Source organism: Oryzias latipes, chromosome 12, assembly GCF_053564925.1.
Source record: "Oryzias latipes strain Hd-rR chromosome 12, Olatipes_Hd-rR_3.1".
NCBI classification, from domain to species: domain Eukaryota; kingdom Metazoa; phylum Chordata; class Actinopteri; order Beloniformes; family Adrianichthyidae; genus Oryzias; species Oryzias latipes.
In genome coordinates, this window is record NC_136248.1 from 26282606 (window position 1) to 26306520 (window position 23915).

The 23915-nt window shown below is 37.9% G+C and overlaps 1 protein-coding gene across 2 annotated transcripts in view; it reads left to right on the plus strand.

Moving 5' to 3' along the window:
- The window catches only part of fibcd1b (fibrinogen C domain containing 1b), a 177350-nt gene that overhangs the window by 116507 nt on the left and 36928 nt on the right, over nucleotides 1-23915 (plus strand). For both annotated transcript variants that reach the window (XM_011481524.4, XM_004074532.5), the window contains one exon: nucleotides 10219-10315. In XM_011481524.4, the coding sequence (XP_011479826.1) occupies nucleotides 10219-10315 (97 nt within the window). The remainder of the gene's footprint in view (nucleotides 1-10218; nucleotides 10316-23915) is intronic.

Consider the following 23915-nt stretch of genomic DNA (forward strand, 5'->3'; position numbering starts at 1 on the left):
ATGGATTTATGAAAGCTTTCAGAAGACAACGTGGAATTTGTCACAACATTATCAATAAAACGCTGAACAACATGATTACTTTTTTTTCTGTGTAAATTTGATCCAAATTATTTTGTGAAGCTCAAAAATTGTTCGGAATTCATAAAAAAAGTGGAAAATCGGCTCAAGAGGATTTTGTTAATGGAGCTTTATTTTTTTCCCTCTCTGAAGATGTTACAAGCTAGCTTCTTGTGGTCAATGCAGAGCATCATCAAGTGACATCTGTTACCAATGCACCAAACATACAAACACTATTGAGCGCTCACGGCGTGTGTAGGCCAGGAGCTAACAAGCTGTTGGCACCTTTCCTGTTTTCCACTCGGTGACGTGCCAGATTGTAAATCTCCCAGAATCAGCTTTGGAGTGCTTGTGTTGATTCTTGTCTCCTGTTCTGGTCTGACAGTCGGGGTGTTCATCTGTGCATGCTGCAGGCTTCCTGTAGTTGACAGAAACCCTGCTGAAGAGCTTAAGGCTGCCTGTTAAGTAGCCTTCATCTACTCAGAGATTACAGGCGGCTTAATGTGATCATGCCAGTGCAATAGCCCCTGAGCAAGCGTTGGGTGAGATGGACATTAAAGACCGCAGATTTGTTCGGTAGCAGTCAATGGACATTAAAGGTGATTGGGTAATATTACACTTCAAAGTCATTGCACGCTCTTTGCAATATGATTGTTTGCTGTAATACATTTTTGAGGACATATAATGCATTTACTTTCTGCAGAGATTCGTATTTCCTCTTCAGGTAGCCTGTGAGGGGTTGAAGTGCTTGAGCATCACCTTTTATAGAAAGTGAGGGCCGCCCTTTACTGGGGAGGGAGAGTAAATGTGTCTAATATTAGGTATCTATGGAAACTTGGTGACACAGTCAGTGAGACAAACTTGAGGCAATCCCAGTTTCTTGTCAATGTTACTGCGTCATCTGGATTCAGCTGTGTGGAAACTTAGAAAGTTAAAATATGCTGATGAAATTGATTGGTTTCCTTTTATTGAAAATGTAAAAAAAATACAAAAGAATTACAAAATTAAAATTGTTAAATAAACACAATAAACAGAAAGTGAGTTCAAAAAAGGAGTGGGTAGAAGAAAAATTTTATTTATTCCCACTCCCAATCCTACTACAGTATATTTTATGCATTTTACATATTAAACATGAAATAATTATGTACACAAACAAAATCAAAGGAAAACATCAAGGTACCAAAACAATGTAATAGTCATAATTGTCTGTACAGCAAATCTGTAACATTTTTCTTTTAATTCAAATCCTGTCAGGTTAATTGATAAAGAAAAAAAGAAAAACACACTTTAATCAGAATTTACCTTAAAATTCTTTTGAATTCTTCAATTGTACATTTTACACAGCAGGACAGTAAATTTGGTAGTGAACGCATTGGTACAGTCCCAAAATGTTGTTTTACAAATTCAAAATTTTAATAACAGGTTGAGATGCTTTTTTAAGTTTGTTCTGCTCATATGTGGGACGAAATGTGTAAAAAAAGGAGCCAGCAGCTTCACTCAAATAAAATTGGAGTACTATGTATTTATTCGTTTAGCGACACCCAGAATATTTTTCTTCTTTAAATTCTCTTACTGAAATTTTATGCTATGGTCACAAACCCAACTGCTTCCATGCAATGGGGAGGCAGAACCTTCAAGATTTCATGCTGCAGCATGATTTTTTAAAAAACGTTCGCATGGTCATGCATGGTGGCAGCCGGATCGCCAGCCGGCAGCAGCTCTGATTGGACGATGTGTACATTTCTCTGCATGGTGGTAGTCCATATCAAGTGCCACTGGCCGCCAGTCATCCGGTAGCCCGGGAACAATATCAGATTTTTGACCTCACATTATAATCTTGTCAATTTACAAATTTTTAAACAACATACCTCCTGAGAAACCCAGCAAGGACAAAGCCCCAGTACCCAAGAAAAGAAAGGTAAAAGCGGTCGAACCACAGCAGGAGTCTTTATCAGATGCAGCATCAATGCTGTCTCCTCATTTATATGCAGGACCCACGGTGGCCGGGATCGCCATATTGACGTCTAGTCATCGCCGGCCCCCTGGCCCATGTCAACAGCCCTTGTTGAGTGCCTGCGCTGCTAACGTACGTTTTCTCATAACCTCCAAAACTGCCCAGGCGGCCACTGACCGGTGTCAAAAAAATCGTCTGTTCTTTTATGCCTTTTTAACAAAAAAAATATGCAGAAAAAGTGACAACAACAAAGACAAGCTATTGCTCTTTTGCCCTCAATGGTTTTCTTCAATAATGTTGAGCTAATAACATCTTAAAAGTAAAACCAATTAAAATTAATATGTGTAACAATAATATGCATGTTTTTTACCCTCACATTTTTGTTGTGTCTTTTTGTGTGTCTGCAAACAGAGAAAGATGAAAAGTGGAAATTTTCCAGGGTTGCAGTAGCCATAAATATTGATTTTGCAACTCATCACTTCAGATTGTCTAGCCCCTCTTCTAAAGGATTGTGTGTTTTAAGGTTTTTTTTTTAACCGTTAAATGCGTCTGCAGCCCTTTGGTGAAATGGCAATTCTGTCATCGCTGCTGATTTTGGCAGGTGCTGGCTGGAACCTTGCCTGTCTCGCTTACAACAGTCTCTGACCTTGATTAAAAAAACTTTGATGTCGGCTGCAACCCTCCAGCCAGACATTGTGTGGAAGAAATTGTCCGATGGGATGTTGGGCTGCATCTCTGTGAAAACTGTGTTTGTGTGATCGGTTGTTGAGTGAGGTTCCACAGCAGCCGAGGATCAATAAAACGTCGTGAGCCGCAGCGCGTAGCAGAACCGTAAAAGTGCATGCATGCATATTCATAGCTGGACCATTTCGACACCTGAGGACAGGCTTTTGTCACAGTGACAGGCAAGCCAAAGCAATTACAAACACAAGTCTCTGCCACAGATGGGTTTTAAATTTTATATATATTTATGAAGAGTCATAAACACAATATATTGACACTACTTGAGTCTGACACTCTGAAACAAGAGAGAAGGAGCCGGCAGGAATCAGGAAAGCTCATTTTGAAGGTTAATGCAAGTAGCTGAGTGGAAAGTGATTTTGGTAGTGATATTAAATGACATAAATCAAGACAATATGAACAGTAGATATATTTTTCAACTTAAAAAAAAGACTAGCTTAGCCTAGACTAACTCAAAAGGATTTTTTTTTTAAATAAATTATTGGCAAAGTAAAAAATATATATATCTGAACTGCCAAAACAAGCCTTTGTCTTTTTTTTTTTAAAGTGATTTACTTTTTGGGATATATTTTTTTGGAGTAAACCATAGTTAAATTCTCTTTTTGTCAAAACATGTGTCTTACAGCAACATTTTGTTTCACTTGTGAATGTTAACAAAAGAAAAAAAAAACTTTTTTGATAGAAGAATTTCTCTATAGTGCTTTAAGGCGAATATGTCACACATGAGTAAATAGACATTTTAAGATCAACTGCGATCCTCTTTTGATCTATTTTTAAAGTGTCCCCCGAAGTCTTTTAATATTGGTTACGCCGTTTTAACCCAAATCAGAAAACCTATGTTGAACCAATCCAATATTGGAGCTATCCTTAGCCAGATGCCAGCTCATGCGAGGAAAACAAAGACCTAATAGTACACAGATCTAATAGTCTACAAGTAGATGCATCAGAATGGAACGAATAATAGAGATTGTGGCCCGTCCAGCGTATTTTCTCACCACAAATACAATCTTTTTTTTCTTTTCTTTTTTTATCGTCTGCTCCTGATTCCCAACAATTTGAATAAAGAAATACTCAGAAATACGATGAAATTAATTTTCTTTATACATGTCCTCCATCATTAGAAAAATGCCACAAGAATGTATTAAAAACAACAACAAAAATATTTTCACAGGAGTGGTAAGTAATTTCCACTTAAAAGCCTTTTAGATAATTATCAAAACATGGATCAGATTATAAGGATGCTGCAGTTATTATACCTGGACCCAGCCAAATCTAAATTTTTGATCCTATTTTTTTCGTTGCGCCTTAAGAATAAACTCAAAGGGCCAAAATATATATATTTTTTTTAAACCTTTCAGAGTAATCTATACTCACATATATGATAAAATACTACCTTTGGCACATTAAAGAACAATTTTTGGAGAAAAAGTGTACGTGTTTGCCTGGAGGTGGTGCTGGCAGCGCAGACTCTTCATGGAAGGGGCTGTTCCCCACTTCTCTACATCACAATGTGAGAACATATAGTGATTGTGTTTTCTTCAAACAAAAGAAACATAAAAAGAAGGAAATGTCTGTAAATAGATCTTAGTTCTTACTGAAAGAAAGTGTAACATAAATGTGAACCAGTATTCCTATCTCATTTTTATATTTTTTTTTATTGAATTGGTGTCACTCGTGTCACATGTCACATACGTTTGCATTAAGCAGTCAAATATTCAAAGAGCCTTTAGAAATGCAGGTATGAAAAAAAAATAACATGACCACTAGACACAGATACAATGTTTGAGCATGTAATTGCGTGCAAAAACTTCCTTTCAACAATCACTGGCCACTTTTATAGGTAACCATGCAAAATCCAAGGCAGTTCAATGAGGAAGGTGCTTCATGAATACCTATTTTCCAGCTCTGCAAAAATGAAAAACCTTTCCTGATAATAAACGGTCTTTTATACCTGTTGGTACATCGCACCTCATCGACCCACTCGCTTACATAAAAGCACACAGATATAAACATAGGGAGGAGACACTACACCTTTGATGCCTTGACTAATGACCCTTTAAAAAATCACTGGAGGAGCCAGAAAAAAGAGCCCAGCAAACCCTAAAAGTAGCAGATGTCTGACTCTGCATCCCCAATCACAGTAAATTTCATCCATTATTCAAAATAAAAATGGGAGGAAAATAAATTCTAACACAGTCATGAGTCTGCTGCCACACTGAAAGGCTAGACTATACATAGAATTTATTTAGAAAACAGCAAACGCAACTCCTAATCAATGTAAACATATACAAATATACATGTACATCATTACCTCTTTAATGTATTTTATAAATACAATTAAAGTGTTGCTAGTTTCAGTTTAAATTTCCATGCAGAAATCCATGTTTTAAACAGACAACCTCAATGTAAGTTACACATTCTGCTTTAAATAAAAACGCATACATTCAATGAACGTCTTTACAGCAGTAGTCATTTGCTTCTTGAATATATTTCTAAATATACATTGAATAGGTTTGATTGACACATTTAAGGTGCAGCCTGTGATTTTTGAAAGACCCCCTCCACTCTCTGCTGAAGCACATCGGAAAAAAAAAAAAAAAACTAGCCACAGGCTACTGGTAGATCACAACTTACTCCTAGACACACAAATCACAGAGCAGAGTATGATGAAAACATCAAGGGCATGCAGCTTCAGAAATGGTGATCACATTTAGTATAAATACTAAACCCATATTACAACACAAACTCAAAGGAAAGATTCCTTTTCAACTATTTTTGTCAAATATTCACTTCAGTTATGAGTAATTTCTCATTTGGAGGAAGATAAGAAGGTCATTACATGAAGAAGAAATATTTGCTTTATCATGTTTAACCCTCTAAAGCCCACTACCTCAAAGACTTAACAGAAAATTCTACGTTTTTGGACTTACAATGTTTTTTTAAACCATTATATGAAATCCACAAATTCTGAAGGGGGAGTTTGTAAACAGTGTTCTAGAGGTGAAAAGAGTCTCAGACAGGATGATGAGCCTAAAGTTAGAAATTGAAGGGGTGATGGTGAATGTAGTCAGTGGGTATGCGCCACAGGTTGGCTGTGAGTTAGAAGTGAAGGAGAGATTCTGGAATGAGTTGGATGAGGTCATAGAGAGTTTTCCCAGAGGAGAGAGAGTTGTTATTGGAGCAGACTTTAATGGGCATGTTGGTGAGGGCAATAGAGGTGATGAGGAGGTGATGGGCAGGTTTGGTGTGAAGGAAAGGAATCTGGAGGGACAGATGGTGGTGGACTTTGCGAAGAGGATGGAAATGGCTGTGGTCAACACTTACTTCCAGAAGAGAGAGGAACATAGAGTGACATACAGAAGTGGAGGTAGGAGTACTCAGGTGGACTACATCCTATGTAGACGAGGTCATTTGAGAGAGGTTAATGACTGCAAAGTGGTGGTAGGAGAGAGTGTAGCCAGACAGCACCGCATGGTGGTGTGTAAGATGACTCTGGAGGTCAGGAAGAAGAAGATAGGGAAAACAGAAAAGAAGACCAAGTGGTGGAAGCTACAGAATGAAGAAACTTGTGAGGAATTTAGGCAGAAGTTGAGGCAGGTCCTGGGTGGTCAGGATGAGCTTCCAGAGGACTGGGAAACTACAGCAGAGATTATCAGGGAAACAGGTAGGAAGGTGCTAGGTGTGTCATCTGGAAATAGGAAAGACGGTAAAGAGACTTGGTGGTGGAATGAGGAAGTACAGGAATGCGTCCAGAGGAAGAGGTTGGCTAAAAGGAAGTGGGATGTAGAAAGGACTGAGGAAGGTAGACAGGAGTACAAGGAAGCGCAGCGTAGAGTGAAGAGAGAGGTGGCAAAGGCCAAACAGAAAGCTTACGATGAGCTTTATGACAGGTTAGACACAAAGGAAGGAGAGAAAGACTTGTACAGGCTAGCCAGACAGAGAGACAGAGATGGGAAGGACGTGCAACAGATAAGGGTGATTAAGGACAGAGATGGAAAGGTGCTAACAACCCAAGAGAGTGTACAGAAAAGATGGAAGGAGTATTTTGAGGAGCTGATGAACGTGGAAAATGACAGGGAAAGAAGGGAGGAAGATGTGGTTGTTGTGGAGCAGGAAGTAGCAGAGATTGGAAAGGATGAGGTTAGGAAGGCTCTGAAAAGGATGAAGAGCGGAAAGGCCGTTGGTCCTGATGACGTACCTGTGGAGGTATGGAAGTGCTTAGGAGAGACAGCAGTGGAATTTCTAACAAGGTTGTTCAATAGGATTTTAGAGAGTGAGAAGATGCCTGAGGAATGGAGGAGAAGCGTTCTGGTCCCGATCTTTAAGAACAAGGGTGACATGCAGAACTGCAGCAACTATAGAGGAATAAAGTTGATGAGCCACACAATGAAGCTGTGGGAAAGAGTAGTGGAAGCCAGGCTTAGGAAGAAGGTGGAGATTTGTGAGCAGCAGTATGGTTTCATGCCCCGTAAGAGCACCACTGATGCCATTTTTGCTTTGAGAATGTTGATGGAAAAGTACAGAGAAGGTCAGAAGGAGCTGCATTGTGTGTTCGTAGATTTAGAGAAGGCGTATGACAGGGTGCCGAGGGAGGAGCTGTGGTACTGTATGAGGTCGTCTGGAGTGGCAGAGAAGTATGTCAGAGTAGTTCAGGACATGTATGAGAGAAGTATGACGGTGGTGAGATGTGCTGTAGGTCAGACAGAGGAGTTCAAGGTGGAGGTGGGACTACACCAAGGATCAGCTTTGAGTCCTTTTTTGTTTGCTATGCTGATGGACAGGCTGACAGACGAGGTAAGACAGGAATCTCCCTGGACAATGATGTTTGCGGATGACATTGTAATTTGCAGTGAGAGTAGAGAGCAGGTGGAGGAACAGCTAGAGAGGTGGAGGTTTGCTCTGGAAAGAAGAGGCATGAAGGTCAGTCGTAGTAAGACAGAATACATGTGTCTGAACGAGAGGGATCAAGGTAGAAGCGTTAGGTTACAGGGGGCTGAGGTGAAGAAGGTGCAGGAGTGTAAGTACTTGGGGTCAACAGTTCAGTGTGATGGGGAGTGTGGAAAAGAGGTGAAGAGGCGAGTGCAGGCAGGTTGGAGCGGGTGGAGGAAAGTGTCAGGAGTGTTGTGTGACAGAAGAGTGCCAGCAAGACTCAAAGGAAAGGTGTACAAGACAGTGGTGAGACCAGCTCTGCTCTATGGGTTAGAGACGGTAGCAGTGAGACAGAGACAAGAGGCTGAGATGGAGGTAGCAGAGATGAAGATGTTGAGGTTCTCCTTAGGAGTGACCAGGTTAGACAGGATAAGGAACGAGTACATCAGAGGGACGGCTCATGTTGCCTGTGTTAGCGACAAAGTCAGAGAAGCCAGACTGAGATGGTTTGGACATGTTCAGAGGAGGGATAGTGGATATATTGGTAGAAGGATGTTGGAGATGGAGCTGCCTGGCCGGAGGGCAAGAGGACGGCCAAAGAGGAGATATATGGATGTCTTAACAGAGGACATGAAGTTGGCTAACGTTAGGGTAGAAGATGTTCATGATAGAGTGAGGTGGAAAAGGATGATTCGCTGTGGCGACCCCTGATGGGAAAAGCCGAAAGAGAAAGAAGATATGAAATCCACAAATATTTGTGTTATTTAATTTTCTTTTCTGAGATAGTATTGTTTATGATGTATTGGGGGATTTGAGACGTTGTTAAAATATTAACATGAGCGCCTTGTTTAGCCACTTTCTCAAATTTTTTTACCACGGTGTAACGGAATTTTTTTTTTTTTTTTTAAGATTTTTTCAATACAGAAAGCAGTCATTTAAAAAATTAGTAGCAACAGATGAGCTATTCTCACCATAAAGTTTAAACTATTTGCTAAACCTTTGCTAAAACACGTGTTTTTGAGATTTCAGGGATGCAGCCATTTTGAAATGAGCGGGAAAAGCCCCTCTACTGCCCCTGGTGGAATGATGACAAACTACTAGCCAGAAAACATGGATCAAGTTACTTAAATTGTGTTTTTAAGGAAAGTTTTGGATCATGCTGATGATAAAGGGGTCTCACAAATGCTTCCCAAATCTGATAGAAATAATTGAATAGAGTTAATGAAGCGTAGTTATAGGCAGAAATTATTATACTTTACAACCTACCAGGTCATAGGAAAGCTAAAAAGTTATGTCAAAGACATAATATGCCCAGTAGAGTTTTGAAAATGTAAATTTGAGTTAATTTGTTTGCAACATTCAGCTTTAAAAAAAAATTATAATAATGAAAACAAAAACACCCACAATTGTGAGGTAAGGTCTGTGGCACTTGCTACAGTGCAGTGACAAACTTGTTGAAATTCAAAGGCATGCTGGAAGCCTCCAGAAAAAGCCTCATTGTGCAGAAATTATAAAAAATGTTTATGCATTTAGATCCCAAAAAACTGATCATCTCTGAAACCATCAGTGGTTTAAATGCTTTTTTTTTTTTCATAACAAACACTAAGCCCTTTAATTCTTTGAAAACATCACTTCTCGTTGATGTCCGTCGTCCTGAATCTGTTTTGAATTACTTTATTTAAATCATAATATGTGTAAAACAATAAAGGCAGGCCTCTATTGCTTCAATAATCAGAGTTCTAAGCGTATAAAGTTTTGCAGATAATCACCTCTTGTGTAAAACATTCATGGAAGCCTTTTTTAAGAGAATGAAAAGATCTGCCATCCCAAGCTCATTTAAACAAACGATGATGACAGCAATCATTATTAAGACAATCATAATAGAGACAGTTATGCGGTTTAAAGGGATAATTAGGAGGAGGATTTTGCTCTGCTGAATCTCCGTTTGTGTGCGTGCAAAGAGCATTCATGTTATGAGATTATTCATGCAAAATATACCAAATACTCTCACAGAAAGGACTTTGTCACTTCCTGGGAAAAAGGCCTTCTAGCTGTAGTTTCATGGTGATTTTTCCGCTGTAATTTACTTTTAAGAAGCACTTTGCATCAGAGTTTTAAATATTTCACCAGCTGGCAATACACATGTACAACAGGTCTAGACGAATTGCTAAGTACTTTTTTATGCTTGCTACGAAGGTATTACCATTTAATTTCTCTACACAATCTTGAAAGTGTATGACTCATGGCACAATAAATGTCATTTGTGCTCATAAGAGTGTATTTACAGTTGGATTATTGATCTATAAACGTAATCCTTTTTAGGGTTTTCGCCAAAGTATGCCGATTACATCACAATTCACTGCGGCATCAGTCCACATTTAATGGCTTCCTTTCATTAACTTCAAACAAATTGCCTTTTCAGTACAGAAAGTGCTTGCATTATTTATTTGTGACGGTGAGCATTTAGGAGTTTATTCAGAATTGCTTATGCTGGTCGGCCAACAGGAGGGACAGAGAGTGACTCATCAAAAAGGCATGGGGGAGCGCGGTGTGGGATGAATCCCGTTTAACCTCTGGTCTCCTTTCTTGCTGTGTAGGTGATTCAGCGCAGGGAGGACGGCTCGGTCAACTTCTTCAGAGGATGGGAGTCCTATCAGGAAGGATTTGGCAGAATCACTGGTGAACACTGGCTCGGTAAGTGCTTAAAATGAATGATTTTGGCTTCAGAACAGAAACACATCCAGTCTGGATCTGACGAATGAAACCTCACTTTCACACTGGTCAAACACCTCTACACTGCTATTTTTTTAACTTGACAAATAAAATCTGCTAGAAATATTTTAGTACTAAAAGCAGAAAGAAAGTCAGCATTAATATTCTCAGTTCAACAAGGAATAAAAAGGTTCACATTTTTCACTCAGATGAAATTGACCATGACATGAAAATAGTCTCCAAATCTTTTATGGGATTTTTAGATGGATAATGAGCTCTTTTGCTACATTACGAGTGCATTACTTGTCATTCAATAAGAAGGAAAGTTATCTCCTTAGAGGATTTGGTGCGAACAGCACGGGGTTAATGAGCTATCACTGAATAAAGTCCACATGCACCTTTTTGTTGTTTCTTCAGTTTTACATCAGCAAAGTAATTAGAGCTTGAAAACAATCTATTTGTGTAAGAATTCACACTCGATCAAGGTCACAGACCTGCTGTATCGCATGGGAAATACTCTGAGGGTTATAGCTCTGGGTTGTGTGTTCTGAAGACTCACGAGCACTATACCATATACATTAGTTGGAAAGAGTTTTCATAAGACCTTTTTTTTATTGCAGTCAACATAAAATCTGATGCTACGTAGCCTTTACACCAGGCATGTGCTGCATGTTCAAGCCTCTTCACAGTTGGAAGAGGCTTGGTGCGAAATGTTGAAAATCTTCCCAGTCTTGCTCCAGGCTTTTTTTTTTACAGGTCTCTTCTGCTATAAGAAAAATTTGGTGTTGTAGAATTCCGGCCAGGCACAAACCACAATCAATCTTTCCTCCTTCATGATCAATTTTCAAACGGTTGGCACTTCTGTGAACGTCACTACCAAATCTGAGTCCCTGATTGGTCAAAGTTCAAGTGGGTTAACATTCAACAAGCAGTTAATGGCAGCACATTTTGTACATAGAGACAGAAAAAGGATTTTAAAACTTGCATAGTGACACCTGAGTTTAGGACGCGGAAGCCCAAAACGCCCATATATGCGCATTTACGTAGACTTTTCATTGGAAGTAGTTGCTAAGGCCTGTGTGAATGTAGCATACTTTTTTATCTCTCTTTCAAGAGTGGAGCAGTTCATTGGAGTTTGTCTGTTCACACCCACCAAAACAAAAACTTGTGTATCAGGATTTTTGTTTTCTAAAAAAGTGTTTTTTTTCTTAGTGTGTTTTCAATGTGAAGAGTTCATTTCCAAAGCTCAGTGTATAATGCAGTCATACTTAGAACTCAGTGAAGGACATTACTTTACTTTCCTAAGTGAGTTATAAAGGAAGTAGGTGTTGTTTGTGACAAGTTACATGTTACTGGGTAAACCCCTGCATTTTTTTTCCCTGGTCAATGGCGATGGACTTAATGGTCAATGGCGATGGACTTAATAAGTACCCCCGCTGAGGTACACTTAACTGCTTTTGAGAAGCAGAAACAGGTTTCTAAGTTATTCCTTTTTATTGTTCAGTGATGTAAATTGTCACAAAAAGTGTTTTGTTGTAATAAATTTGAAACATCCAAACAACTGACGAATACGTCTTTGACAAAACATGATTAGATTAAGCGTAGTTTAAAAATCAAAGTTCTAATACCTAATGCAAAAGCCAGCACATCTTAAGTTCAAACTCATAAAAAAGTAACTTATACTTTTTTGAAAGCTTTCCTGATTGTCAAATGAAACATTTAAGTCAGTTCTTTAATAAGACGTAGCCCAATCCAAAAATTTAATATATTTTTTAATGAGTGTCCATGCTTAGGATAGACTTAATATAGAAAAATAACTAAAATTTATCTGTCAAAGAACATTGTAACATTTTTTAGGATCTATTAAAATCCAAACTCCTGGAGTCTCCTGGAGAAAAGAGTTTGGCGGTACATTTGGCGATGCGGGCCCTTAAGTCCTTGAGCTTTAATTGTTTGCTGTAAATTAAAAACATTACAAAAATGTTGGAACATCTGTGGGTGTTCAAATTTTGTGAAGTGTGAAGCAGCGTTTATTGAACTACACAGTGACTTATCAAGAAAAAAGGATGGAATTTGTTACATTGGGATGGAAAAAAATGGTCCCACATTCAGAAAACCTGGTGAAAATTCTTTGAATTTCGAGCAACTAAGACGTAAAATCCATTTAGGTATTTTTGAACAACCAGTGCCAAATCTGTTTAAATATAAATTACACTTCTGGGACTTCTGGATTAATATTTTGTAAATATTAAGACGGTAAAAATGAGGGAATATGTCCTCTCCGGGTCAATTTTTGTTCTAAAGCTACATATTGTCATATTTTATTTTTGATGGCCAGCAAACTACCAACACTTCCATTTGATTCTGATCAACATATTGCACATCCCTGGTCTTAAGTTTTATTTATGAGCTCCTTTTCCTCATGAAACACAAGTTTTACATTAATATCATTGAAGTCATGTTAGGAAACTTTCTGCACATTCAGATTACATATATTTGGGCTTCATCATAACACACAGTGTCCTTGAAACACATCGCCTGCGTAGTAGTTTACAGCGTTTGCACAGTTTATATGAATTAATGGAGATCTAGGTCTCTTTGCTGACCTGAGGCCATTATAGTGTGCAGCCGGAATAAAAAAAAACATGGCTTGAGTGCTGGTTAGATGTCCCTGTGGTGTACTGTAGAAACAGTTTGGGAGTATGGAAGGCTTAGGATTTAACAGGCAGAATTTGAATGGGCTGGTAGGATACAGTGAAGCTTTGAGAGTACCTTTGCTAATTCAAGTTGTGCTGTTGTCTCGTCAGTCCCATCATTGATTACCCTTCGGGCAAAAATGAAAAATGCATTCATGGCTGCCTGCAGCCTGGACAGAAAGTCATTGCTACAACTTCCCTCAGACTAACACAGTTCCGTCCACTGTTTCTGAAGCTACCGTTTCTCATTATCTTTAGATGCTGCAGTTTCTGATGGCTGTTGAACTTACTGTGATGACATTAATTATAAAGGTAATTATGAGAAAAACAACAGCAGTGGGAAGCCAAGCTATAAAGACCTTTTCAGACGTGAGAAACACAACGTTAATGGCAATCAATTTGTTGAAGCAGCAGCGGTCAGACGTTGAAAGTGACATTGGTCAGTCTTGCATTAATGTTCCTCATGATTCATCTCTGTGACAGTGAGGTTATCCCTAAAGGCATCGTAAAACTTAAAAGAAACAATCGAGTTGCTTGTTTTTTTCCCCACAAAACAGATTTTGCACCTAAAATACACCAGTGAGTTCAGCAGGTTTGGTTTTATATGTTTATTTTACTAGAAAATGATGAAAATAATTTCAAGTACGTGATGTTGTTCCACCTTTTAGAGTTGTACTAACAGAATGTTAAGAAATATAAAAAAAAGAAAAAGAACACTGACTAATAAGGTCATGCTGTGTCTAAATATTATATTACTATAATTTTTTTGAGAGAACTTAATTTATGTAACATGCTAGAGCATCTCAATTATTCAAATTTATACTAAAAATTCCTCAAAACCCTTTTTTTGGAAGCAATATAAAGTAAAAGCAGTTGGCACATTTCAAATCATCATCCTATTTTACTTCATAGCTAGAGCAATTCAAGCCATCTATAAGCAGCAAAGCAGCCCCAGACCATGACTCTACCACCACCATGTCTCTTCTTGTATTTTTATTATTCAGATAAAAAAAAATTACTTTGAAAACTTTATTCACAAACCAAATTTATGTAATTTTTTTCTGTATAAATGTGTTTTTTCTCAACATTACATTTAAGATCTGAGTCATTTATGAATAAAACATTCACCCTAAAATATAACCATAAAAGACAAATAATTGTCTTTAAAAGGATTTTTTTCAGTTTGCCCTCAAGCTTTTTCATGTGACCCATTGAGACGGTGAGCATTTCTTTTAAAAAATGCATTTCTGTGAGGCTATGTGTGTTATCAGTATGGACACTATAGTAGTGATGAAGAAATCAATGAGGCAGAACATTAAAATGCTATCAAACCATTAAATGGACATTACCGCTAATTGGATTTGAGTCTTCCTCCACTAGTATTATTATATTATGACATTTTTCAAGACCCCTGTCTATAGGAAGTAAGAAAAAATAACATCTAATGTCTTCTTCTTAAGCTGTTTGGCACTAAGACTAAGTTTGTTTATGACCTTTGCTCTTTTGTTTTACTTTGTTGAATCAGTGACCAACACTAAGGGACATGAATGCAAATATGATATATGAGAATATATGAGAATATATTCAAATCAATTCCATTTTATTTAGATAGCCAAATATTGCAACGATAGTTGCCTCAATGGGCTGCTAACTGGTAGTTATATAAGAACATGAAATCAGTCGTAAAATACAACAGGTAATGGCTAAACTAAGCTTAACAGACCAAGCTAAACTGGGCATCCCTGCTCTTAGACCCTCCTTCTCGGTAAAGTAAAACTACTTAAAAAAAAAAGAAGAATCATCAGGGGTGTCCTCATGAAGAAAGGATCCTCTCCAACGAGGGACAGGCGATGTACCAGAGCTCTTGATTAGCTCATCTAATTCTACAACTAAATGTTTGAGTGGTGTAGCAGATGGGTTTAAACCAGATGGAATTGGGGGACAAGCCAGAGGTGAGGTCCACGGCCAAGTACAGGAGCACGGACAAGCCAACTAGAACATATGAGATGTGAGGAGCTCAAGTGTGAGGCAGAACAGGCTCCACTGTCAGGGTAGAATAAAAGTATTCATGCATTTTGATTTATGTCATGTTTTAAATGAAATGCATTGGGTTTGGCAATCAAGCATTATGCAAAACACTCTAAAAATTGCCATAGTCTCTGTATTATTAGAATATATTTCAACTTCACCTAAACCTTTTGTTCAAGTAGAATTTTTTGTTTTTAAATGAGTAGTGAGTTTGTTTTTTACAGATCTTTAACCTTGTTTGTTACAGTATTTCTACCTTTTATCAGATGCAGCTCAGGCGGACACAATGGTGGAGTCAGGGAGTGGCAGAATCAGAGTCTTTAATATAAGTTCAGGAGGCCATCCAAAAGAGGACTGAATCAGGAACAAATTGCTCTACGAACTCTGGAGAGATTAAGGCTGGATTGCTCACAGGGAAAGAAAGACAATCTGGCACTGGCTTTAGAAAAGAGCACTGCTTATATAGGGAAGACAATGAGGCACAGGTGGAGCACATTAGGGAGGAAGCAGATCACACAGCAGGAACTGGAAATGAAGACAGAAAAGACAGCCTTCAAAATAAAACAGGAAGTGACAGCCAGAGGGCTAACTAATCCTGACACCTTTAAATGGTTACCATGGGAACACAGTGGAAGGGGGTCTAGTTACTTTAATTACTAATCTTTCACTCCAAATCTGAAATATATAAAGATTTTTTTTAAATATTTCATTATTATACCATGTTAATATAAAAGAAAGACACGATAATCCCTAATCATAGACCATCTTTATTTAGGTTCTTTTGTAAAATTGATGATGATCCCAGGGTCTGTAATGTGTTTCTCTAATAATTAACCAAGTTCTCTTGTTTTTTAAAGTTAATTGAATTGAGAACTTATACACTTTTTCTGTACAGTAATTTGCGGCACATGGGGCAGGAGTTTTGACTAAACCTCTCAAGTACCTCCTTCCAGAAATAAAGTTGTATTCATGCATTGCAGAGACGTGTCTTTGGCCATGCCGTTTCTTGTCAGACTTGCATGAAAATGTCTGAACTTCAGAACAACTGTTGCATAAAATAAGCACTTTGACAAACCTTTATAACTTTTTATCACTGTGTAAATGTGTCAGAAAGCAATTAACATATTGTGGATTCCACTTGTCTTGATGACAGTTTTATGAAATAACTGTGTCTTAAAAATATCAAGGTTTATCAGGTTAGAGGAAGAGCCCTCTGATTTTAACCTTTAGTTCTCCTTAAAAGTAAAAGTAAAAGTAATAGACGTAACATTTCAAAGCCTAAAAAGTACACAAAAACAACATATCACTGTGAAATGAACAAAACATTTTGTGGGCAGTGCATCCATGCCATTTATGGAGACATTAAATCTATAACTCTTTAAACTGACTGATTATAATCTTTCTTCGGTCTAATTTTAGTTCTAAGAAACAGACATCTAAAAAGTATTTTTGTCCTACAGTTCAAAAAAACACATATTTATAAACACAAAAACAAATTTGCTGATTATTCTCCCAAAGGGTATAGAGTATAAAGAGCATAAAATTGGGTCAAGGCACATTTACCATTCCCATCAAATCTATTAAGCACCTGGTTGCCAAGACTATATGTCAGCCTGTAATATAGGTCTGAAACAGTTTAATTCAATCCCAGAGAGAATAACCCAGTTTTCCAGATGGCCTGTTACAATAAAAACTGTGTTGCTTGCACTTATATTCAGCAGATAAATGATCTTTTTCAGGGTTTTAAAACTGTAGTCTGGGTGTATCTTTGTGCACACAAAGATTAGGATGGTTGCTGGTGGGGTGGGAAGCGAACAGTGACGAACCACTCTAAAGTTGACGCAATTGATGCAGAAATAAAAAAAAGAGACAAGGTTTGTGTTCTTGGGTTGTTGTTGGTTTAATTCTGTCAAGGACTCGCATCTTAATCAAAACAAAAATATGCTGTGGCAGACTTCACTTCACTTAAAAACTGTATTTTTAACATGTTCTTGAGGCATTTTTCTTATGATGGGGGAAATATATAAAGGACATTAAGCTTAAAATTGAGTTTCTGAATATTTCTTTATTGAAATTGTTGTGCAGGAGCAGACAAAAAATGCTGTTGGAAAAAGCTTGTGGATGATACATAGGACTTACATCGGCAAGCCACAAACTCTCTGCTTTGCTCCAATCTGATACATTCACTTGTAAACTCTAGATCCTTGTATGTCTTCGTTTTCTTCTTCTGAGCTGGTGTCCAGCCCAAAACTGTACATCTGTATTGCTCCAAATGTGCTCCCCATTTTTGTTGCACCGGTAACGTTAAGTTGGGGGTGTGAGGGTCTGTAAGCTAGCAGGAGAGACGATAAACAAGGGGATTATGAGAAAAAAAAAAATTGGTCCTGCCCACAACCCAGAGTTGAACTTCTAATGAACCACTGCCGCTCTGCAGAAACTGTGTCCTAAAAAAGTTTTCTTGATTTGTTTGGGCTTTTACAATGGATCAAAAGATGGTTGCAGTGGGACTTGAAATTAAGATGGGTATGGAAATAATTTTATAAATTTATGTTACGTCTTCAGTTCAGGGGCCCCAAATTGTTGGACATTTGTCCTAAGTCCACTCCTGCACATATGTTCCTTTTGTTGTCAGTACTTGCAGTAGTTTTTGCTTCTCACTGCACATTTCAGTACTGGTGTTTGGATTTATGACAAAACAAAACTGCCTTTTCATAAAAAATATCTTTTCTAGAGCCAGTTCTTAAGCTTTAGACATTTGTGATGCTAAATAAAGAGTGGCTCTACTTATTTCTGTTTTGGTTTTTCAGAAGTTTAATATATATAGAAGTCAGTGCATCACACCAGTTTCAATAATGTCAAATAAAACCTGCTGATCTCAGCTTTAGACTGTTTCTATTAGATATTTTATTCACCAAATGAGATGTTATTCTGGTTAGCATTCACATCATGCAGCGTAGGTGTCTGCAGCTAAGACGCCTCGTTTGAAATAAGACGATCCAAAGATTATTTGTTTTTTTTGGCTATTGCTTTATTCTGAGGTGGTTTTACCACAGCAAAGCCAAAAGTCGCACAAATGCAGGCCGTAAATTAACTGCCTCGCAAGGCAATTCAAATGTATTGTAAGGAAACATCCTGAGTGCTTTGTTCTCAGTGCAGCTTCTCATCAATCAACCTCTCTCAGCACAAGACTGATGTAAAATACAGACATAAAAGATGGTTTACAGTCAAACAGTTTTAGTGGGCGAAGGGTGGTAAAAAAAAAAAAAAAAGAGGCGACTCCAGCCTGTAAGTGGTTTCAAGCTCCCATCTTTACAACCTGCAGTTTCAGCTGTTTTCCTTTGACCTTTCACTAAGAATGCCTTGGATCCGTTGTGACAGGATTCTATTGGTCTTTGTCAAATCAGTCATCCATGTGAAAAATTGCAACAGTATACATAGGTTTCTAGAGAAATGTTTGGTATTCATGGAGAAACTGATGGTGCTTTCACACTAGAATGGTCAGGAACACTTGGTTTGGCCGTGGAAACTTCACACGTGTATTTGGTTTAGTGTGTGTCACTCAGTACCGAAATCCACCCAAATCATCCGTCAAGACAACACATGCATTCAATCTATTTATTAGAATAAACAGTAAAATATTGAAAAAATGCAACATATTTGCACTTTTTTCAGAATATGATAGAGTTTATATCTGTAACTGATTGTAAATAGCACAGTTGTTGTATGGTAACATTATCATGGGTTTGGGATATAAATTGATCAATACATGGCATGTCAAATTAAAAGTGTTTATAAGGGGGGCTCATTTGGGTGTGTTTTCATCCATATTATTTAACACTGAATGCTGGTCACCATTTTATTTTATTTTATCTTATTGTAGTGCTATTTTTTGTTTTTATTTTAGTTGATTGGTATGTAATTGTTTGCCTTCTTTGCACTGTCATACTAGTGAGAAACATCTTGTCTCACCTGTGTATTTCCCAGCAAATACTTTGTGTGAAATGTGGTTAGTTATTTTTAGTATAGTTTTTTTTAATTATTTAAGGTATTTTTTTTTTATCAAAAATGTTTTTTTAAGAAGAAATGCTAATACAAAGCAACTTCATTCAGAAAGACAGTCTGATAAAAAAGTCTAGTTCTAGAAGCCACACTTCTCCTTTTCAAATCTATTCCTTAAACAAATGTCACTGAGTAGCTTCCAATTATCTTAATAGATGCACTAAATCCGTATTAAAAACACAAATATTAAAAGCACTTTTTAAATTATGTATGAATCGCCAAATTTACCATGCGACTTGTTCGCTGTGGCGACCCCTGATGGGAGAAGCCGAAAGTGGAAGTATGAATCCCCAAAAAGGAAAAAAAAATACTATTAAATGATCATCATTTGAAGAATCACAAAAAAGGGAAGTTTCACAGTTGACAAAGGTTTTTCTTTGTCATTTATCTTTTGAATTTCCATACATGTTTTTTGCTGTATTTAACGGATAAATAGTTGTTCAGACTTTGCTTATCTGGTCTCAGCTTTTGTGGCATTTTGCAAAAAGCAACACAAATAGTGCTGAGTCATATTTGTACAGTGCTGATTTGACTTCTGCGTTTGGTTTGGTTGGAATTGTACTCAAAACACACACAAGACAATTTGGAAGCCCTGGAAAGGTTTGACAGATTTTTTTTACAAATGATTGTTGTTCACTTTTGTCACTAGCTGTAGTTGCCTATTGGAATACAATCCTCAACAGCCTAACTTATAATGTACATTGCAATCAACATCTTCTATTTCTGCTTCGTTACAGGTATGGTCTCCAGGGGTTTTCTTGAAGCCTTTTTAAGCTGTCTTAGAAGATAGGATGAATTCCAAATAACTTTCTAAAATAAAATAAAAAAAACTGTAGTTTTGAGCTCAAATTGTAAGTCTAGACACAAATAAACAAGGGACTTCTTCTTTAAATTTGGCAGTAAAAGTCAAAGATTTCAGATTTTTGGGGGTTTGTAATTAGAGCGCAGTTTCCTCATTAGATTTGCCATGTATATAACATGAAGCCATTCATCCTTATTGTAATTTTAAGGACAAAACTCTTACAAAAACATAATTTCCAACTCTCTTATCGCCACAAATGAAAGGTTTTCACTTGCTTAACCCTTGTGCTATCCTAGGCACTTTAACATTGGGAGTTGGGTCATCTAGACCCACAAGACAGTGCGCTGAACCTTTTTTCTTCAATGATTTGTGATCTTCACTGGTGTCCATGAATTACATGAAATCTTTCCACCTTTATCCACCTTTGTCATGGTAGGGAGAACACGTCAATGTAAGGGTGGGCTCATGTAAGATAGCACAAGGGTTAAATTCATTACACTGTCACACTGTCTGCAATAGAGACTGAGAATGCAGAAAATAATAAGAAAATAATAGGGAGGAGGCATTAAAACATTATATGCCACCTCCAGTGGGGAATAGTTGAAAGGAATTCTATAGGAGCTTGCAGTAGTAAAGTATGCATATCTTGCAGACTTTTTTCAACATGCCACTCATAACTAGGAAATGCACCACTGCTGTCAAGATGTTTACATTCAGAAGTTTTTCAACCAAAATAGACCAAATGGGGTCACAATGAGGACAGCCACATCCATAGTTGGACCCTCACATTAGATATAAACCCATCATTTTTTTTTTTTTTACAATTTTCTGAGTTGTGTGTTCAAAGACACGTTGCTTGCACTGGAAACCAAGTGAATGTAGTAAAGTAAATAAAATAAATAAATAAATGTTTCTTGCTTTTGAGCTAAATTGCTGAAACTCTGAGAAACCTGGATTTAAAGTCTGGTCTCTGTTCTTTTACACTCATAACACAAGTAAGCATGAAGGTCTAATCTTACACAGAGCCAGCTCTGTAAAGAGGCCGAGCAGAGGATGTACTTAAAGTGGCACCTGGAAAAGGTCTCCTTTAATTGTCGGCGCAGATTTTCAGTGATCCAGGTCATGGTAATCCTTGGCGCTTAAATAGAATTTCTTTAAGACGTGTCAGTTTTCATTCAGGAGGCTTCAGTCCGCTTGCTGCCGTTCCAGATATTCGTCCTAAGAAAGTAGTGGGCCTTTGCTCACCGGAAGCTCGTGTAATCAAGGCTTTCTTATGACCCACAGGACATTTGGATCAATGCATTAATGGTAGTAAAACCGTCTGGAGAGCCATTCAGGGATTCATTGTATTTGAATGATAGATGTTACAATAAGCTACTGCTCTCAAAAGGTATAGCTTTCTTGTGGTTTGCTGTGAGATTCCAGATGCTAAGCTGTAGCCACATCTAAGTGCAGAGAGCAAAGCAATACTCAAAGCAGCCACATAAAGCAGGAAAGCCAATCTTCTTAGGTCAGGATTCAGCTCTCAACCTGCTTTCAGAGGGTTGCGAAATCCTTTTTGTTTTTGGACAGTAGTGTAGCCTCCATGCTCTGGCCAGAAAAGATGAATCACTTTAGTGCAGCAAAGGCAAACATCGATCTTCAGCCGGTTCAATAATCTCTGAACAATGTCTTGAGAACGCAGTTCTGAACCTATAGGCGGTTTTACTGTAATGTGAGTATTGGGTTCTTGGTGATGACCTGCAGGTGACCTAAAAGAAGCACCTCCAGCATGAGTCAGTTAGAAATGAAGAAATACAGAGAAGACCTGCTGCTTACTCCAAGCAATAAACACAATTTGGACTTTTTAGGCCCACTTTCACAATGGACTGTTTGATCCACTCTAAAGTCAATTTTGTTGGCAACCTCTTAGTTTGATAGGGGTGAATATACATCCTTTGTCTGGTTTGGAGCAATACTGAGCCATATCAAAACAGGAATCCTTGGTGGGGCTGATTTTTTTCTCCATTCTCCTTTTAGCTGTATTTTTATGTTGTGGATATGCAGCATCATCTCTTGGTTTGAATTGGTCTGGTACCATATTGGCAAAATCCAAGAGGCCCACTTTCACACTGGACTGTTTGATCCACTCTAAAGTCAATTTTCTTAGCAACCTCTTAGTTTTTTAAGGGTTAATATCCATCCTATGTCTGGTTTGGAGCAATACTGAGCCATCTAAAAACAGGAATCCTTGGTGGGGCTGATTTTTTTTTCTCCATTCTCCTTTTAACTGTATTTTTATGTTGTGGATATGCAGCATCATCTCTTGGTTTGAATTGGTCTGGTACCAATAATCCAAGAAAATCCAAGAAAACCTAGCTGCAGACATCAAAGTTCAGAATCAGAAGTCCTCGACCAGAACCAGACGTTTCCTCAATATTGCTCGGAGAAAAACAAAATTACTGGTGACCCTAATGCCTTGTTTACACTGAGCGGTGCAGTCTGGTCCGGTCCAGTCTGGTATTGTCAGCGTTTCCATTATCTACTGGACCCATTAAACCGGACCGAACTCTCCCATTTATTGGCCCCGTTGGTTGTAGATCCATGGAAAAATGGAAGGGACCAGTTAAGGCGGAGCGACTGTTAAAACCTATTGTTTGTCATTACGACATAAGAAGACCTCACAGCAAGTAGGCCCTGGTTCAAATCCATGCTGGGACCTTCTGTGTGGAGATTGCATGTTCTAGTTTGCATCTTTTTCCGGTGCATGGGTTTTGTCTGGTTTCTTCCCCAGTCCAAAAACTTGCTTAGTAAGTTAATTGGTGTTTCCAAATTATGCTTGAGTGTACATGTGAGAGGGAGTGGGTGGGCCAGCGACAGACTGGTGACCTGTTCAGGGTGTACCCCGCCTTCACCTAGCAGTAACCAGGTTGGCTTCAGAAGCCTCATGACCCAAATGGGGTACAGCAGGATCTAAAGATGAATGGTTGGAGGGGATTTGGAGTTGGACCTAGACTGTTTTATGTAAAGCTGGACTGTATTACATTTGACAAACTGTGGTTTGACTTGTTTGTATAACAAACCACCCAGTAGTTAGTGGCTCCAAATACTTTTAAATCCACACCTGAAAAAGGAAGTTGTGACACTTTATATTGATTCAAACTGATTTAAAACCTCCATACTAATAATTGAAAAAGCATTATAAATAAACCATTGAGTTTCTTAAACATGTTAACCCTTAGACATTGGCTATACATTTGCTGGCAATATCTTCAGTGTCAAAGGGTTAATGTACTTTTTCTCAACTTTAGAACCTTGGTCCAAATAAATAAAAATGATAGTTTAGTTTAAACTACTACTTTTTGCTTTGGATTCCAGCCATAAACCTATTTAACCTAATAGAGCTGTGTCTGTATTTTCAGAGTTTTAGTTCACTGTCACCCATCGTCTTCCAATAAAAACCCTTCCACCCAGTTCCATGGGGAAAATACGACATGTGTAGCCATATGGATAGTTTTAATCTCAGACAACAGAGCTAATATAGTTGCTCAGCTGTTTAATAAGCCAACTGTAGAATACATGTGTTGATAATAAGATTATTAAATTTCTTTGAAAGTGGCTTCAGCCTAAGGCAGACGTGAAGTAAACGAAAGTGTTAAGAATGGTGTCCCCGCTTCTCTTGACAGTTAATGCCATTTCCTGCAAGAAAAGATGCTAATTGGATGCTGTAAAGTTGGGCCTGATGGCAGAAGTGACACTTAACTTTTACTGCTTTTGCTCAGGAATAGCAGATTAGGGTAAATCTTCGTATTTGAACAGTGATGGGCGAATAAACAGGAAGTACATAATTTGCATGTCTTTGATGTATTTTGTGTTAATTTATGGAAAGATTTTTATTTTTTTAAAAGCCCTAAATTTCAGATACAATCGTCTTTTAAAAGGGTCTCTGCTCAGTGGGGTGTAACAACTTCAGTACTACCATTTCACGTATGCAGAGGTTAGATGCTCTCAATGCCAG